Consider the following 19,786-nt stretch of genomic DNA (forward strand, 5'->3'; position numbering starts at 1 on the left):
GTGGGTCCCTCCCGCTCTTCTCCGGCTTCCCTGCAGGCTCTCACACCCTCGGTGGCTCCCTGTGGTCCTTTCCACAGGGCAAGGATGCTAAATCAACACCTGCTAGGTCGCTACGGAGACCCCTGAGCTCAAATCCCAGCCTCCTCCATCACTCCCGGGCCCTGCCCCCAGCCTGCCAACACTCAACTCTCAGCCTCACTTTCCCCAGCTGGGGACTGGACAGAAAATGCCCTAGGCCTCTTCCGGTCATGGGACAGATGAACACAAAGCTGGCATGCACCGGATGCTCAGTAACTGCAATTGTCACCCTCAGAAACTTGGAGGAGAAGGGCAGGAACTTGACATGGGGTGTTTGAGGCAGCCGCAACTCCCCTCCCACAGGATCCCACTGGCGAGCATTCAGCCCGAGGCCATAATTTGGCAGAAACTACTCACCTTTTTTTCTGGGAAAACGAAAAAAGAAACCGAAACTAAAAGCCTGGGCTGTCCTCTGCCTGTAGTAGCCCCATTCAATCATCTCCAAGTCAGGGGTTTTTCCAGCAACTTGTCATTGGTCCTCACAGCTCCTATGCTAATAAGGGGGCAGCCCCAGCCCCTAGAAGGCACTCTTACCTAACTCTTGCCCAGACTCCCTCAGCACAGACCCAGATGTCACCTAGTTTGTATTCCTACAGCCCTTTACCCATGGTGAGCTGCTTGAGGGAATCAAACCTGCGAGACAGCAGGCTGTGGCTGGTCTTCCTGCTCTGCCTGTTGGTGGTGGGTCTGCTGGTGTCTCTGATCATCTTTGCTGTCAAGGCCAACAGCAAGGGCTGCAAGGATGGCCTCCGAGCACAGCAGGAATGTCAAAACCAAACGGACCATCTGCAGCACCAGCTAACTGTGGCCCAGGAGGTCTTACAGAGGACCAAGGCCCAGTACACCGTTTGCAACCAGACTGTGGTAAGCCACCATATCCCCTAGATAGGGCCCTGGGCTTGGGGTGGGGGTGGGGGGCTCTCACAGTGTCTATATGGCAATCAAGATAGACTCTGAAACTGCCCCCTGAATGTTTCCACTGGGATTTGGGGACTGTGAAACTCTTTCGAGGGTCCTGGGGTGGGGTGGGGCCTTAAAACTCCCCAGAGCACCCAAATCAGGGTGCCTCAATATCCCTTCTAGGATGTGGGGGAATGTCCAAACTCCCTGGCACTTGTGTGAGGAGCTAGAAACTCCCTTCAGGCTCCAGTGGAGGGGTGGGGAGCCGAAGTCCTCTCTGCAGGTTGGGACGGAAAACCTTACCAGGTCGGTAAGAAAGGAGGGGCTCTCCATACATCTGCTACTTCCTGACAGACTGAAACTTTAACTTGCTTCCCTGTATGGGGGGCCTTGAAACTCCCACTGGGCCTCTAACTTGGGCTCCCCCTCCACCACAATGTTCTGGTTTGGGGAAGACCTCTCAGTCTTCTTCTTGTGTAGGCACAAGTTCACGTGCCTGATGCACAGTGAGGCCAAATGAACAGAGATGTCAGAGACTGGAGTAGAGAAAGGTTTATTGCAGGGCTGTGTAAGGAGATGGATGGCTTGTGCCCCACCGCCCCACCCCCTGCAAATCCCCAACACCCCAAAGGGTTTCAGCAAAGCTTTTTTTTTTATTTTTTGTTTTTTAATTTTTACTTTTTTAGGGCCATCCTCATGGATGCTAGTTGGGCCTGTCAAGTGCTGAGCCATGAAGGGAACTCCCAGAAAAGCATTTTTACTTTTTTTTTTTTTTTTTTTTTTTGCTTTTTAGAGCCACACCCATGGCATATGGAGGTTCCCAGGCTAGGAGTCTAATCACAGCTACAGCTGCCAGCCTACACCACAGCCACAGCAATGCAGAATCCAAGCCGTGACTGTGACCACAGCTCACAGCAACGCCAGATCCTTAACTCACTGAGTGAGGCCAGGGATCCAACCGGCAACCTCATGGTTTCTAGTCAAATTCATTTCCGAGGAGCCACAACAGGAACTCCTTTTTATTTTATTTATTTTTATTTTATTTTATTTTATTTTCAGCAAAGCAAAGCATTTTTAAAAGCTAAGTGGGGGGCAGGTCACAGGGTATGTGATTCACTCCCGCACAAGCCTCTGATTGGTTGGGGAGGTTAACAGGGACTCCTCACAGGGTTTAACTTTATCAACACTTAGATGCCAGTAGTTCTGGGGGCTGACCATGCTCATGCCCACCAAGTGGCTAAAATTGCTTCCTTTTGTGGGGGTTCACATCCGTAAAACAACTCAGGATTGGAATTCCTGCTGTGGTGCAGTGGGTTAAAATCTGGTGTTGTCTTTGTGGTAGCATGGGTTGGATCCCCAGCCCCACACAGAAGGTTAAGTATTCACCCTTGCTGCAGCTGTGACTAGGATTCCATCCCTAGCCCAGGAACTTCCAGCGCCGCAAGTGCAGCCCCCAAACAACAACAACTCAGGATTGTGCATTAAATACTGTTATCTAAGTTCTTGAGAGAGGTGCTAAAGCAGAGGGTATGGGGGAAGGCCCCATGGGGATCCTGCTCAGTTCCTCTTGGGCAATACCCCAGGGATCTGGAAACTTCTAGAGTTTGGGCATAGGAAGCCTCCAAATTCCGGGGGGGGCCCTCAAAACTCCCATTTCAAGGATTACATCCTTTCCTGTGGCCCTGGGAGGATGGGAGGTTGTGGCCATTCTTTAAGGTGGGAGATTGAGGTGTAGGAGAGAGTTGGAGGGGAAACTGAAGGGGGTTTGTGCCTGAGCTCCTCTGATCCCAGGGCCTCTGGAGGAGTCCAGGGCCCAGGGACAGAAATCTAGTTGCCCACACCCATCCCACTCCACCCCACGCTCTTCCCAGGAGAACCTACGAGATTCTCTGGAGATGGAGAAGACGCAAAGTCAGAAGCAGCTGAAGGAGCTTCAGGGTGAGAAAAGCACAAGGCCAGGCTTCCACTGAGGGGGCTGGGAGGGGTGGGCTAGGGATCGAAAAGGCGTAGGGAGGGAGCATCCCAGGGTTGGGGTTGAGAGAGAGGGAAGGGGGTAGATTCCACCTGGAGTGCGGAGGAGAGAGTCCGCCGGGTCTCCCAGCTGGGGCCGGAGGGCGAGGGGCTAGAAGCGGGGTCCTTCCCAGGGTGGGGCCAGGTGAGTGGGCGTCACTGAGCAGACGCCTCCCCTCATTCTGTACCCACTCCAACCAGGAGAGATCAAGAGATTGAATCAGAAGCTGCAGGAGGCTTCGGAAGAGGCGGAGCGACTAAGGTCCGAGACGAACCCCCCGAAGCCACGCCCCTTTCCCCCTCCCCACCCCTCAAGACGCCCGACCCCCTTGACTCAGAAAAACCCCCGCTGCTCAGGGGGCAAAGTTTAAGTCCTAGACTTGTCCCTTGGGTCACACAGCCATGGGGTGGCCACTGCCCACTCTCCTCCCCAGCGACGTGGTGGGGAAGGAGTGGAGATTCTTAGAAGCAAAGCCTAGAGCTGCTGGATCCCTCCTGGCGGCTGCCTGAGTTACCCCTATCTCTATTCCAAATGAAGGAAGGAGTTCAGGAGAACAACAGTCAACTCCGGCAGCTTCAGCTGCTCCAGCTCTTCGAGCCTCCTGTTCATTGCAGTCGTGGTCCTGGGCCTCAATGCCCTGCTGACCTGAGGTCTCCGGAAGCCGTCTGGTAAGGAGGGGGCAGCTGCGCGAAGAAGAAAACTGGGAAGGGCTAGGAGTCAGGGATGAGTCAGGGTCTAAGAGGTGGCCTGCCTGTGGGACAGAGGACTGGGCCCCCAGGGAAAGGATCTTGGGAAGTTCCCTGGTGGTCTGCAGCTTAAGACTCAGGACGCCGCATCACCACTGCTGTGGTTCAGGTTACAACCCTGGCCTGGCCACATGCTTCGTGCAAAAAAAAAAACCAAAAAACCACCACCAACAACAAAAAAACACCCTGCAGGTGTTCCCGTCCTGGCTCAGCGGTCACGAACCCAACTAGTCCAACTACTATCCACAAGGATGAGGGTTCCATCCCTGGCCTCGCTCAGTGGGTTAAGGATCCCTCCAAAGGGTGAGCTGTGGTTTAGGTCCCTGGCTTGGCCTGAATCTGGTGTTGCTGTGGCATAGGTGGCAGCTGCAGTTCTGACAAGTGGATCCCTGGGAACGTCCATATGCCCCAGGTGTGGCCCTAAAAAAAAAAACAAAAAAAACCCACCTTACGCTCAGAAGGGGCGGGGCTTCCAGAGAGAGGGGAGGAGTCCTAGTTCTATCTGCTCCAGAGTCTGTTTTGCTGTTTTTTTAGGCCACAACCTGGACTGGCCTGCTTCCTGCTCTGCTTCACCTTTCGAGGCTTCCTGACCTGGCCAGCTAAGGGGAGACCACATGGAACTCCGTCGTGGGAAGGAGGGGGCATAGGGAAGCAGTAAGGGGTCTGTGGGGCAAGCCTAGAGGAATGCTTGGGGAGGGCATGGCAGGGTTGCAGGGAGTGGGGGCACCCGTTTCTTGCTGTCACGGTTTCTAGGTCACTTTCTTCTGGGGTCTTTGGGCTCCAAAAAGTAAACACTCCTTTTGAGGGGAAAAAACCTTACTCTCAAGTATTTGGAGTGTTGTTGTGTCACCTCCCAGAATCCGGGGCCTGACCTTCAGGCAAGGGTGGACACTCACTGACATCCACACCCAGCCTTCTTTGCTCTAGAATATTTTCAGGAATCCCTGGGGTTCCCGCAGTCACCACCCCACTTTGTCCTGGTTCCCAGTTCCTTCCCACAGAAAGTGGGGGACTGGGATTCAAACCTGGATCTGCAGACACACACAGGCCTGGCCTATGTCACCATGCTCACCTCCCCCACCTTCTCCATCCCCCAAACTCTTCTCATCCTGCAGTACCCAGCACTGGAAACCCCTCGGCCAGAGAGCCATTCTGCTTCTCAAAATTGAAGCTACCATCCCACAGGCCCTTCAACCCACTTTCTTGGATCCTCCCATATGCTGGAATTCCCTCCTCCTCTCTTATCTTACTTCCTTCAAATTCTGTTAGAATCCCAACTATTGTCCAGGCAACTTCCTGTTTGGGCCAAAAAAAAAAAAAATAGTTCCTTCTTGCCTCAGGGTCTTGGCCTGTCTCAACTAGCTGCTTGGAGCACCAGCTCCTCATTCTGAAGTTCGAGGGTAGGGTTTCTGAGCCTCTGAACTCTTGACATTTGGGCTTGATCGTTCTCTACAGTAAGGGCTGCCCTGTGCACTGGAGGATGTGGGCAACATCCCCGGCCTCCAGCTACTAAATGCCCATAGCACCCAGGTTGTGACCCAAGGGGAAAAAAAAAAAATGCCTGTACATTGCCACCCCTATGGCATAGGTCACAGCTACAGCTCAGATTGGATCCTGGGCCTCGGAACTTCCATATGCTGAGGGTGGGGCCAAAAAAAGAAAATAAATGGCTGGAGACATTACCAAGTTTCCCCCAGGGAGCACAGTCCATTCCAGTGAGAACTTCAGCTCAAAAGGATGAGGCTCGGAGTTCCTGTCATGGTGCAGTGGTTAATGTATCCGACTAGGAACCATGAAGTTGTGGGTTCGATCCCTGGCCTTGCTCAGTGAGTTAAGGATCTGGCATTGCCGTGAGCTGTGGTGTAGGTTGCAGACGTGGCTCAGATCCTGTGTTGCTGTGGCTCTGGCATAGGCCAGCGGCTGCAGCTCCAATTCAACCCGCGAATTCATTTTACCTCCACCAACAGCCCCATCTAACATGAGGAAAGTGAGACCCAACGACTGGACTTGCTCAGTGTTTCTCAGGCAGTGGAATCCTCTGCCCTCAGCATTTTCTCTTGACTGCCAGGAAACAAACCCTTCTCACATGACCTCAGTCCTTTCCCAACCCCACCAGGACATCCTCCTCTCATCCTCCCTCCCAGCTGGGGCCACTGGAAAGTCCCGAAACAGTCCTGACCTCCCCCACCATGCTGGGCTATGTTTTGCTGCTGGAATGGGGCAGATGTGCCCAATATTACAGGTTTGACCTGTTCAATTTCTCCTACCAAATCCCCACCCAATGTCCCCAGGGTATAAGCTTCTCTCCTTCCTAAAATTGTCCCTCTTCCCTGGCTGGCTGTGACCCCACCAGTGGTTGGAAACCAGGGCCTGAGGGGTGCGGTAGGCCTGTGGGGATTTCAGCTCCAGCAAGAATCTGGCAGTGACCAGTGGCTGCTGTGTGTCCCTGCCCTGAGACTCAATCTCTCTGGGCTCCAGTTTCTTCATATGGAATGGCATTGGGGGGCAAGGGGCATTAGGGTGTTTCAAGGAGGGACACAGATTCTAATTCATAGTGTTCACTCAGCTCACATTTACTGCACAATCGCTGTGTGCCAGGCCTGCAGTGGGAAGGAGGCAAGTGCAGGCTTTGCTTTTTTAGGGACTCACCCAGTCTAATGGGAGAGGCAGCCAGAAATCAGTCAAACACATAAAACGTAAAATTATAGCAGAGCTGAGAGAACTGATCAAAAGAGGCCTGAGTTAGTGGGGAAAGGAGGAGTCTGAAGAAGACACACTGGTGGACAGGGGAGAGCTGGTAAGGAGCAGTTAGCTGGGCAAAGAGGAAGGAGAGGGCCCTCGGGGGGAAGGAACCGCCAATGCAAAGGCCCTGGGGTTGGAATGCTCTGGCCTATGGAATACTGAGGGCTGGAGGGAGCCAACAGCTGGAAATGATATCAAAGACTTGCTGGGCCTGGTGGGAGGGGGCGGGGTTCCTAGGAAGGGGGGTTGGGTAGAGGGTGAAATAGAGAAGGATGAGAAAAAGAGGGGTGAGAACTAGGAAGAGGGGGAGAGGGAAATGGAAGATAGCCAGGTGGAGATGAAGGGGCAAGAGGATGGGCGGAGAGTGTGGGAACTAACGTAAGTCTTTTCTATCAAAGCAAGCCTTGGTTACTCCATTTTTTCCTGTGTCCTCTGAGACACCCTCCTCCGAGCCCCACCCCCCTTCCCTCTTCTCCCAGTAACAATTTGTTTCAAATTAGCCAACTGAGAAGAATGTGCCCCCTGACCTGACCAATGGGAAGGAGACAGATAGACCACCTGCTTTAGGGATAAATAGGCGGGGTCTTCTTGGCACGCTTTTTGAGCATCCTGCCCTTCTGCAGAAGTCAAGAGCCTTGTCCAAATCTCCCCATGTTCGTGTGTCTCACGTTCGGACACTGACGATCCGAGCCAAGAGAGAGGGAGGAGGAGGGTTTGACTCAGACTGAAGGGGAGTCAGGGACCCGTGTAACCGCAGCTGGATCTGAGTCACATTGTAAGATCGCCCCCTGGTGGCCTAATGGAGAACTGGCAGGGAGACAGGGCCGGTCCACCTCTGCTTCTACCCTCTCTCTGGCCCTCTCACAGTCATGAAAAGTGTGGCAGCCTGAGCCAGGCCAACCTCAGTTGCTCGAATAGCCTCTCGTCTTCTAGCCTCAGTTTCTCCATTAACAGAATGGGGACAAAATGCCCCCAGACCCTTGCCAAGCTAACTTCTGTACACATGGGTACTCACTCTGCAGATGTGCTGAGGTGATAGCCATAGAGTCCTATGGGCAGGACCTACTGTCATCTCCTCTTCTCAGAGGGGGAAACTGAGGCTCAGAGGGCAACAGGCGGGATGTAGAGACAAGACTGGAACCCAGGACCCCCAATCCTCCTCTGGGCTCGGTAGCCTGGGCTGGCCCCTGGCATGGGTCCAGCCCCTCCCAACAAACTCAAAGCCACAGCCGGGCGATGGCCAGGCTGGGCGGAACCGTGGGTGTCCCCGGTGCCTGAAGGTGCCAATTAAATGCTCGTGGCCGTCTGGGGCCAGAGCTCTGGACAGCGGCATGGCCGAGCCGGGGCCGGAGCCCAGGCTGGAGCCTGGGCGCGCCTGGCGGGTCTTCGCCCTGTGCGGGGCTGCTGTGTTCCTCGCAGTGGTGGCAGCCGGAGCAGCCTTGCTGGCCTGGAATCTGGCCGCCTCGGCCTCCCGGAGGCCTCACTGCCCAGAACCAGGGACCAACATCACAGAGCTGCCTGAGGACCTGGCACCTGAAGTCAAGGATCTGCAGCGCCAGCTGGCAGAGGCTGCCCAGCGTGAGGAGGCCCTGACCAGGCAGCTGAACCAGGCTGAGGGTGTTCGCCAGGAGCTGGAGGAGGCCTTAAAGGCTTGTGAGGGCCACCAGGTAAGTGGATTGGGTGAGGGGCTGAGGAATCCAGAATATGTGGGGACAGGGCACATACATCCTTGGGGTCCCCACCCCTGCCTTGGTTTTTCCCGCTCTTCATTCAAGGGAGGCAAATGCCAACTCCTACAATGCCAGTTCATCCTTGAGTCTACCTTCTGACCAAGAAGGCTCCACTGTCCTCTGCGATGTGCCAGATCAGTGGTGGAGGCTAGGGAAGCCCCAGACTCCTGAGCCCACCTGAGGAGGCCCTGTGCTAATCCTCCCCCCAGGTATCCACTTAACTCCCCCTCCCCAACAACCAGTGTCCAGCAGCCCTATTTTGAGAAGGGACATGTATGTCACCTGTAATTAGGAGGCTAAAGTTGTCCTCTTGGAGGAGGTACCAGCCAGGTCCTCCCTTTTCCTCTTGCCACCTCCTTCCAACTCTTTCTTAACCCTTCCCAGGCCTGGGCCTTGCAGAAAAGCACCCTTAAAAAGTCCCAGCCATTAATATTTATTTTTTTATTTTTTATTTTTTTTGTCTTTTTGCCTTTTAGGGCCGCACCCATGGCACATGGAAGTTCCCAGGCTAGGGGTCCAATTGGAGCTACAGCTGCCGGCCTACACCACAGCCACAGCAATGCCAGATCCTTAACCCACTGAGCAAGGCCAGGGATCGAACCTGCAATTTCATGGTTCCTAGTCAGATTTGTTTCTGCTGCGCCACGACAGGAACTCTCATTCAGATTTATTGAGTAACTGTACCTGTAACTACCTGTATCTCTGGGTACCAGGCCCAGCAGAGGTCTGAGCGGCGAGTGAATTTTAGAAATCAAAACAGACCCTTATGCCTCTCAGGCCTTGAGCAGCTTGCTCTGGGTTCAGATTCTGACCCTGCCCCTCAATGAAAGATTCTGAGGAAGCCAGGCGGGTAGTTTTGCAGAATGTCTCACAGAGGTGACTAAGTATACCCTAGCAACCCAACTGTCAACCACCACATTGACTTGTTTTGGTCTGAAACCCCAGTCTGCAAGTTTAGATACAGCTGGGATTGGAGCCAGAATCTGTCCCCAGAACTCAACTTTTTCTACCTCCCCTTGGCCTCGAGTTGGGGCCTGTGGACCAGGGCAGCAATCTCCTTCCAGGCAGGCACCTGTTACCACTCCATACCCCGGACTTCAGAGGCCACTTCTGTGTTTACAACTGCAGGACCTCAAAGGACACTCCAAATACAGCTCAAGGAACTCGGGTTCAGCTTCCCCTAGAAAGGGCGAGGTTGATTCACTCCTCCCCTCCTCCGTTCCCCCATCACTTCCCTCCCACTCCACAGAGTCGGCTTCAGACCCAACTGATGACACTGAAGACAGAGATGGACGAGGCCAAGGCACAGGAGACTCAGATGGGGGCTGAGAACGGGGCGCTGACAGGTGCGTTGGGGTGGCAAAGGGGTGGGCAGGGCTAGGGATGGGAGGAACCTACAAGGTTACTAGCTACGCAAATGACACACACACGGGTCAAACGTAATCCAATTGAACAAGAAAATTTGTGAAAGAAATGCACATAACATGCAAAGTTCATACAAATGTCTCAAAACAGTGCAAGTGGGAGTTCCCATCGTGGCTCAGTGGTTAATGAATCCGACTAGGAACCATGAGGTTGTGGGTTCAATCCCTGGCCTTGCTCAGTGGGTTAAGGATCCGGCATTGCCATGAGCTGTGGTGTAGGTTGCAGACACGGCTCGGATGCCACATTGCTGTGGCTCTGGTGTAGGCTGGTGGCTACAGCTCCGATTAGACTCCTAGCCTGGGAACCTCCATATGCCGTGGGAGCGGCTCTAGAAAAGACAAAAACAAAAACAAAAACAGTGCAAATGCCACAAAACATGCATACTCTGCGTTGGGACTCCCAAAAGCTATGAAAAGCTATGCAAAAGGCACGTGAAAGTCATGCAAACAGCACACAGACTTAAATAAAACAAATCACGCAATTAGTATGCAGACTATAAACCGGTGTGAGCGGGACGGGAGCCTGGTCTCCAGCCTGACCCGGCTCCCCGCACCCGCAGAAGCCCTGGCGCGCTGGGAGGCAGCAGCCACAGAGTCTGCGCAGCGGCTGGAGGAGGTGCAGCGGCGCGCAAGCGCGGCGGAGGCCGAGGGCGAAGCCTGCGCAGCCCGCGAGGCGGCGCTGCGGAAGCGATTGTGAGTGAGGGGTGGGCGAGTGGAGGGGGCGTGGCGTACCTTGTGGGCGGGGTCTTGGGGAGGGTCTTCATGAGGGTCCAGGTGTTAGAACCTAGGAGGAGGTGTGGGCTTTTTGGGGGCAGGAATCGCCACGTTGGGGCTGGCACTCTGGACACCTGGGTCCCAGGGGTCGGGCGCACCGGGGAGGGAGGGGAGCGGAAGTGAAAGTTGCAAGAAAAAGTTAATTTCGAGGGAGGGCCTGGGGGGCCTGGAGGCGGAGTTTCTGGGAGGAAGGCTGGGCGTCCCTGAGGAGGAGTCCCAAAACTGGCCAGGGATGGAGATCCTGGAGCATAATCCTGGAGCATACGCTCTCTGGAGAGTGGGGTTTTCAGGAGGGGCAGAAGAATGCCGGAGGGTCTCTGGGGACCTGGATTCAGGTGCTGACAGGCCCCTCCCCACTGCCCGGCAGTAACGCCCTGGAAACCCAGACGGGCCCCCAGCGCAGAGTGCCACACTCCCGGACCCGCTCGGGGTCCCGACCTCGGCCCAGCCCCCGCTCGCGCTCTCGTCCGGGAACCTCGGGGGGCTGCCGGCGGCCAGCGCGGCGCGCACGAGGGTGAGTCAGCCCTCAGCAGGATGAGGGCTCGAGGACAGGAGGACAGACACTGGGGGCCCTGCGGGGACAAGTGTAGAGGTGCCCACGCTGGATAAGGTGCTCAGTCGACAACCATCAACGCTCGACTTCTGACCCAGCAGCCGCCCTTAATGGAAACCGCGAGAAAGAAGACTCGACCCTCTCTCCCTGACCATCTAGTGCTTATTCTACAGACAGGGAAACTGAGGTCCATTTGGTCACCAGATGAGATAGTGCAGAGCTGGGACTTAATCCCCTCTAAGGACAGCGTTGCCCTCATCTCACAGACATGAGCACTTAGGGTCCAGCCTGGCCCAGGAGTGACCAGCAGGGGTCACTCCTCCTCTCTGGTCCTTACTCTACCTTGTCTTTAAAATGAGTGTTTGGAATCATGAGAACCAGCGGATTCTTGACACTAAAAGCTGACAAAGATGGCACAATGGGAAAACCAGAGACCTCCCTCACCCTACCACATAAGGAGGGTACAAAACTGCCAAATCAAATTGTATCAGAAAACCAAGTAACACATTTTTAAAATATGCCATAACAAAGAGACATGCCTGAGATGCAGAGATGACAATATTTGGAAGTCTGTTAATAAAATTCACCATACTGATGAATCAAATGAGAAAAATCTGAAAAGGTCATCAAAGTAATTTCATGTAAGAGATTATATTGTATCTTTCTCTGTTTGACTTATTTCAGTCAACATAATACCCTCTAGATGTATCCATGTTGCTGCGAGTGAAAAGACTGCTTTTTTATGAGAATATTATGAATAATATTCCATTGTTTAAATATATAGCTATATACCATATATATATACTACATCTTTATCCATCCATCTATCAATGGACACTTAGGTTCTAATCCCCAGACCTTAATCAGAGTTTGCTGACTATTCTGATAATGTCCTTTATAACTAAAGAATATACTGGCCTATGAATTGCTGTCGGTTGTTTTTTTTTTTTTTTCTGCATCTATGGCATGTAGAAGTTCCCAAGTCAGGGATCAAACCTGAGCCACAGCAGCAACAAAGCCCGATACTTAACCCGCTGCACCGAAAGGGAAATCCCACAAGGAAAGACATATCTAGATCATTCCTCGATCTGTCTTTATCTTTCATGAGATTGGCATTATTTTTGGAAAAGCCCAGGCCAGTCATTTTGTGGTGTTTGAGTCTGGCTTTTTTGCAATGTTGCCTCATGATTCATTTCAGGTTGGCACTTTTCACAGGAATGCCTCAGAAACAATTTAACTTAACAATATTATCTGCTGGTAGTATGACTGTATGTAGAAAACCCAGGAGAATTCATGGAAATTTTCCTATACCTAAACAAGGTAGAAAATCCTTTGGAAGAAAAGAAGGATCCATTTCAGATAGATTTTTATCCAGGAATAAACTACTTTTCTTATTATGTAAGGATCTTATCTAAATTAATTTTTCAAAAAATAATTCAGAGGGAGTTCCCTTTGTGGCTCAGTGGTTAACGAATCCGACTAGGATCCACGAGGATGCAGGTTCGTACCCTGGCCTCACTCAATGGGTTAAGGATCCGGCGTTGCCGTGAGCTGTGGTGTAGGTCGCAGATGCAGCTCGGATCCCACATTGCTGTGGCTGTGGCATAGGCCGGCGGCTGCAGCTCCAATTCAGCCTTTAACCTGGGAAGTTGCATATCCCGAAAGTACGGCCCTAAAAAGCAAAAACAAACAAACAAACAAAATTAAAAGTGCACCTACTGTTTGACCCATCCATCCCTCTCCAAGCAATTTTTCTGCAACCATATTTTTAAATTAAAAAAAAAAATTAGGAAATTCCATTGTGGCTCAGCAGGTTAAGAACCCGACTAGTCTCTGTGAGAATGCAAGTTCTATTCCTGGCCTCAATCAGTGGGTTGAGGATCTGGTGTTGCTGCAAGCTGCTGTGCGGTCACAGCTGCAGCTCCGATTCAACACTTAGCCCAGGAACTTCCATATGCTACAAGTGTGGCCCTAACAACAACAACAACAACAAAATAAACCTATAATCATATTTAAATGCATACAAAATGATGGACTAAATGCAATGGAGAATCCTTGGTTGAATCCTGGAAGAGAAAAACAGTGAGGAAATGAAATAAAGTTAAGAGTTTAGTTAATAGTAATACACTAAGATTAATTTCTTAGTTTTGGCAAATGAACCATGGTATATAAGACGTTAATGACAGAGGAAGCTGTGTGAGGGCTATTCAGAAACTCTGTATTATTTCTGTAAATTTTCTGTCATCTAAACTTATTCCAAAATAAAAAGTTTACATTTAGGAGTTCCCTGGTGGCCTAGTGGTTAAGGATTCAGTGTTGTCACTGTTGTGGCTCGGGTCACTGCTCTGATATAGGTTCGATCCCTGGCCCAGGAATTTCTACATTGCTCAGGTGTCGCCAAAAAAGAAAAGTTCACTTTTAAAAAGGGGTTGGGAAGAGCTCCCATTGTGGCTCAGAGGTAATGTACCTGACTAGTATCCATGAGGATGCAGGTTCAGTCCCTGGCCTTGCTCAATGGGTTAAGGATCCAGTATTGCCATGAGCTGTGGTGTAGGTCACAGATGCAACTTGGATCCCAAGTTACTATGGCTGTGGCATAGGCTGGCAGCCGAAGCTCCAGTTTAACCCATAGCCCTGGAACTTCCATATGCTGCATGTAAGGCCCTAAAAACCAAATAAAATAAAATAAAAGAATAAAAGAATATAAAAGGGTGGGGAGAGGAGAAATGAAGATATTATCACATACTTGGTAATTGCTAAAAATTGGAAACAACCTCAATGTGCACCAACTGGGGACTATTTAAATGAGCTTCCATACATACATACCATGGAGTGCTATACTACTGTTTAAAAGGCCAGCACAGATCTTCCCTGAGAGGCAATAGTGTAAAAAGCAGGAGAGTGGGAGTTCCCGTCGTGGCTCAGTGGTTAACAATCCTACTAGGAACCATGAGGTTGCGGGTTTGATCCCTGGCCTCGCTCATTGGGTTAAGGATCCAGCATTGCCGTGAGCTGTGGTGTAGGTTGCAGACGCGGCTCGGATCCTGCGTTGCTGTGGCTCTGGCATAGGCTGGCGGCCACAGCTCCGATTAGACCCCTAGCCTGGGAACCTCCATATGCCGTGGGAGCGGCCCAAGAAATAGCAAAAAGACAAAAAAAAAAAAAAAAAAATTTGGGACTGGGGGTGTAGTTCCCACTGTGGATCAGTGGGTTACAAACCTCACTAGTATCCATGAGGATATGGGTTCAATCCCAGGCCTCGCTCAGTGGGTTAAAGATCTGGCCCATTGCTGTGAACTATGGCATAGGTTGCAGATGTAGCTTGGATCTCAGATGTGGCTATGGTGTAGGCCAGCAGCTACAGCTCCAATTCAACCCCTAGCTTGGGAACTTCCATATGGTGTGGGTATGCCCTAAAAAAAAAAAAAAATGGGGGGACTGGGGGAAACATCCAGATATCTCTGAAGGAAACACTGGTCACAGCTGTGGAAAAGGAATTCTGGAAAAGGGTTCAGGGATCTGGGGATTGGCGACGGAAACATGTACCTCTGTATACTTTTGTAAAGTTTGCATTTTTCAACTCATGTGCATGTATTACCTTTAAAACAATTAAAATTTGTTTCAAAAAAATTCTGAAAGGTCCAGTGTAAAGAGGGGGGAACTGGAACCTTGAAACTCTGATCCCCTCTCAGCCGGTCCTGTTCAGTATCCTCCCACCTACTTTAGAGATGGCTTAGAAGTGCCTGGTCAGAGTCTTTACTGGGAGAGGGCCCACTTAGCCGGGCAGAATTGAGGGGCCCCCCACCAAATGAGGACGTGAGGCTGAGGGACGGGATGACGGGCTAACCGCTTTGTTCCGTTTCTGGCCACCAGGAGCCGCCCCAACCTGTAGACCTAATTGCTGCTGGCTGAGGACACAGACCTTAAGGGGCTGGGAGGATGGCTCTGAGACACCCGCCCTACCCCCTGCCCACCACCCCCAACTCTGGCATAAACCCAGAAGAAAACAGGAAATGGCTTCTCCTTCTGGAGCCAGCTAAAGCTGGAAGACTGCCCTCCGCTTGTGTGGGGCCCCAGGGACTTGAGGCCCCTCACGGTGCAGCTATGGGGTCCAAGGCTGATCCACAGAAAGGGCTGGGCCCAGGGACCTAAAATATTATCATTATTATTCACTTATGCTACTAGCTTCACCTTGGCCCTACCTGCCGGAACCCTGAAGATCAGCTTCAGGGAAATGAGGAGCCGTGGCAGGTGTGTGAGTAGGAAGGGCACCCATCAGATCTGATGAGAGTTGGGAGAAAAGAAGGAGGACAGAGGCTGGGGGCTGTGGATCCCCAGGGGAGGCCACAGGACAGAGAGTAGGTGAGAACTGCAGGCAACTTGGGGAGAACAGGCCCCCATCCCTGGCTGGGACTGAGAACACCCCAGCTGCCCAGCCTCCCAGACCCACCAGCCTCCTACCCCACAGGGTAGACCCTGGCCTGCCCTTGCCCTCTTCTGCCTCTCTGTCTCCACCTGTCTGATTAACACTCAAAGTCTCTGTCTGTGTTTCTGTTTCTTTTTCTTTTTCTTTTTTTTTTTTTTTGGCCGCATGGCATATGGAGCTCCTGGGCTAGGGATCATATCCAAGCCATACTCACTATACTCAAGACTTAAGCCACAGTGGCGACCATGCCAGATCCTTAACCCACTGTGCCAGACCGGGGAGCGAATGCTTGTCCCAGCACTGCCAAGATGCCAATGAGTCCATTGCACCACATTGGGAGCTCCTGTCTCTGTCTCCGAGTTGTCGTCTTTTTTTTTTTAATGACTGCAGATGCAGCATAAGGGAATTGCTGGGCCAAGGGCACTGCCATGTACCCTGTAGCAACGCTGGATCCTTAACCCACTGGCCTGGGTCAGGGATCACACTGGGAACTTCCACAGAGACAAGCTGGATCATTAACCCACTGTGTCACAGTGGGAACTCCTTGTTTCTGAGTCTTTATCTCCACCTCCACCTTGTCCCCAGCACACTCTCCCAGGTCCCTGTGCTGGCCTCCCCTATTCGTGGTCACCCTAGAGTCCTTCCATGGCTGCAGAAACAGGAGTCAGAGGATGGATGGAAAGGGAAGGCCTAGCACAAACTGGGTGGAGGGCGCTGGGGTGAGAAGCAACCTGATCTTGTTGGTGCTCAGTCCCAGTTAAGAAAATAGCTCAGCTTTTTTCAGCCAAGAACACGGACACCTGGGGAAGAGGGGTTCATCCCCCTCTACAGGGCTCTTTGCCTCCTTCGTCAACTCCAAAGGCCCAAAACTTAACGTCCTTTGCATTGAACCAAAAACCAAATACATTGGCGTACAAGTGGGGGGTTTTCTGGACTTTGCTGAAATTTTTCTTTGCTGGAATTCTCACTTCCTCCAGAACCTTCCTGAAGTTCTGTGGGAGTTGTTTAAAACCTGCTGTCTCCTTGAGATCCTCAGTATCAGTCTTCAGAGTGACAAGGACTTGACTTCCTCATGAAAGCTTTCCTGTCTCTGCCTAAACAATCAAATGAAACTAAATGGATAGTTTCTAGCTTAGAAAAGAAGTTTAAAATCAAAGTCTGATTTTATGATGACCGTCCAGGGGAATTCAGAGAGATACATGCACAAAATTTCCTGTGACCATGATAAACAGTTTTCAAGAAAAAAAACAAACACTCACATCACTTGATGCATTTGACCTCATGTGAATGCAAGGACCCATTGCTCACCTCCTCCCTCTGGAATATTCTGGCCAGGGATGCAGGCAGAACATGTTCAGAGAGTCTGTTTTTAGAAATTTTGCTGGCAGGGGTGCCAATGAAAACAACTTCTATGGAGGACAAATTGGTGACAGCTGTCAAAATATAAAAATGTTAATGCTATATGGAGTTCCCGTCGTGGCGCAGTGGTTAACGAATCCGACTAGGAACCATGAGGTTGCGGGTTCGGTCCCTGCCCTTGCTCAGTGGGTTAACGATCCGGCGTTGCCGTGAGCTGTGGTGTAGGTTGCAGACTCGGCTCGGATCCCGCGTTGCTGTGGCTCTGCTGTAGGCCAGTGGCTACAGCTCCGATTGGACCCCTAGCCTGGGAACCTCCATGTGCCGCGGGAGCAGCCCAAGAAATAGCAAAAAGACAAAAAAAAAAAAAAAAAAAAAAAAAAAAAAAAGTTACTGCTTTAGGACCTAGCAACTTCACTTGTGGAGATTTGTTCACTGAAACAAAAAATTTAGAAATGGTCTAAGTGCCCACTGATAATTATGGCAATGTATATAGTGAAAACCTAAACAGCCGTCAAAAGGAATCAATAAAATCAACAGCGCTGCTGTGGCTGTGATGTAGGCCGGCAGCTACAGCTCTGATTCAACACCTAGCCTGGGAACCTCTATACGCTGTGGGTGCATCCCTAAAAAAGAAAAAAAAATTTTTTTAACACATCTCAAAGTCATAATGTTGAACAAAAGAAGGGTTTCATCATTACCTTTTCCTTTTTTTTTTTTTTTGCTTTTTTTTTAGGGCTGCACCTGCGGCATATGGAGGTTCCCACACTAGAGGTCCAATCGGAGCTATAGCTGCTGGCCTACACCACAGCCACAGCAACACCAGATCCAAGCCGTGTCTGTGACCTACATCACAGCTCATAGCAACGCCGGATCCTTAACCCACTGAGCAAGGCCAGGGATCAAACCCACAACCTCATGGTTCCTAGTCAGATTTATTTCTGCTGCACCACAACAGGAACGCCCCTTTTCCATTTAAAAAAACTAGATTTTAAAACAAGTTATTAGAAAAAGAAACATTACAAATCAAAACTGTGAGATGAAATTGCCAAAAAGAAACAGAATGTTATTTTTGAGCTTGATACAAAAGACTTTAGTGTATATATTTAAAACTCTTTTTTTTGTTTTTGTTTTTGTTTTTTTTTTTTTTTGTCTTTTTGCCATTTCTTGGGCCGCTCCCACGGCATATGGAAGTTCCCAGGCTAGGGGTCGAATCGGAGCTATAGCTGCCAGCCTACACCAGAGCCACAGCAACGCAGGATCTGAGCCGTGTCTGCGACCTACACCACAGCTCACGGCAACGCCGGATCGTTAACCCATTGAGCAAGGGCAGGGATCAAAACCGCAACCTCATGGTTCCTAGTCGGATTCATTAACCACTGCGCCATGAGGGGAACTCCTAACACTCTTGTTTTTACACTGTGACAATTGCTCAGAATTGTAGTACATCAGCACCATAGGGTCTAGAGTAGCTTTTTTGTTTTCTGGGAGTTTATGGATACTTTTGTTTTCTCTTGACAACAGATATTATGTTTATATATACATATGGGCAACATCTTCAGTATGTCATGAAGAACAGTCAGGATCTTAAGTACATTACCAAGACTGTCACACCTCCTGGCATTGGCCCAGGCACCACCTCCATGTCTGAGCTCCTTAGCTGGACCCTTGTCACCCAGGCTCTATCCCTGTCATGCCCCTTTCACCTGGTGATCCCAATAGCACCTGGGGCAGTGCCTCTCCCCTGTGTCTCAGCTCCTTAGCCTACGGGCAGAGGCTGCACATAATCCAGCTCCTCCCACCTTAAAAACATATCATTTATTGGAGTTCCCGTTGTGGTTCAGTGGTTAAAGAATCCAACTAGGAACCATGAGGTTGCAGGTTCGATCCCTGCCCATGCTCAGTGGGTTAAGGATCCGGCATTGCCATGAGCTGTGGTGTAGGTCTCACACGCAGCTCGGATCCCGTGTTGCTGTGGCTCTGGTGTAGACCGGCGGCTATAGCTCCGATTTGACCCCTAGCCTGGGAACCTCCATATGCCACGGGAGTGGCCCAAGAAATAGCAAAAAGACAGAAAAAAAAAAAAAAAAAAAAAAAAAAAAAAAAAAACCAAACATTTATTATAAGGCTGTGTGCCAGGCACCATGACACGTGTTTCACAACTGGCCATGGTGTTTGGTTTTAGACAAGAGAAAACTGAGGCTCAAGAAGTCACTTGTCCCAGGTTACACAGCAATAGATGGAAGAGCCAGAACTTGACTCCAGAATCTAAATTGAAACTATACGTTCACTCTGCCTACATGCCCCCCCCCATTAATGAAGATGCAAGATGTCCTCTCCCCACCCCCACTCACCCCCTGGGAATCTGGATGGGCCTGACCAACCTGGAGAAATAGCTGGTTGGGCACCACTTGCAGCCCCCAACCCTCCTCCCTCCCAGCAGTGACTGGGAAGGGTCCGGAATCAGGAACCACTGGGTAGCTGTAGAGGCCAGAGGTCAGACAGGGGTTTCCTGCCCACCCCTGGGAACTTCCTCCTTCCTGACCCAACTTCTGCCTCCTTGATCAACACCACCCTGGAGGACCCCTCCCCGCTCCACTACCCCCAACTCCATCATCCTGGCTGATGGGGCAATTGGTCCTCATGCCGACGCCTTCATCCAGCTGTTCCCCCAGCTGTTCCCCCTGCTCCCCAGGCAGGGGACAGCAACTGTTTTATTGTTACCCACCCATGGTCCAGACTCCTCTCCATCTCCTTACCTGTGCCCTGTCCCTCCCACTTGTCAGCTTTGATCCCATGGGGCTAGGGTATGTGTCCCACTGTCTGCTCAAGCCTGAGGAGACACCCCCCCCATGTCCAGGCCTGAAGCTCCTGGGGCCTCTGGCATCACCCAGCTGAGAGGGTTTCTCCAAAACTTCTGGGGGGAATGGGCAGGATACCCAGAATCCTTTGCTTCTTGGTCCTGAAATCCCCTCCATGTCCCACCTGGGGGTGACCCACAGTGAAGCTTGACCCCCAGTATCTGGTGTTTCTCTTTCACCCTCTG

General features: G+C 51.2%; 1 protein-coding gene across 1 annotated transcript; it reads left to right on the forward strand.

The window, feature by feature from the left end:
• On the forward strand, nt 649–3,638 carry BST2 (bone marrow stromal cell antigen 2). The gene is given in 4 exon segments (NM_001161755.1): nt 649–942; nt 2,850–2,916; nt 3,190–3,250; nt 3,527–3,638. Coding segments are annotated over 4 exon segments (534 nt in total).

Source organism: Sus scrofa, chromosome 2 (assembly GCF_000003025.6).
Source record: "Sus scrofa isolate TJ Tabasco breed Duroc chromosome 2, Sscrofa11.1, whole genome shotgun sequence".
Taxonomy (NCBI): domain Eukaryota; kingdom Metazoa; phylum Chordata; class Mammalia; order Artiodactyla; family Suidae; genus Sus; species Sus scrofa.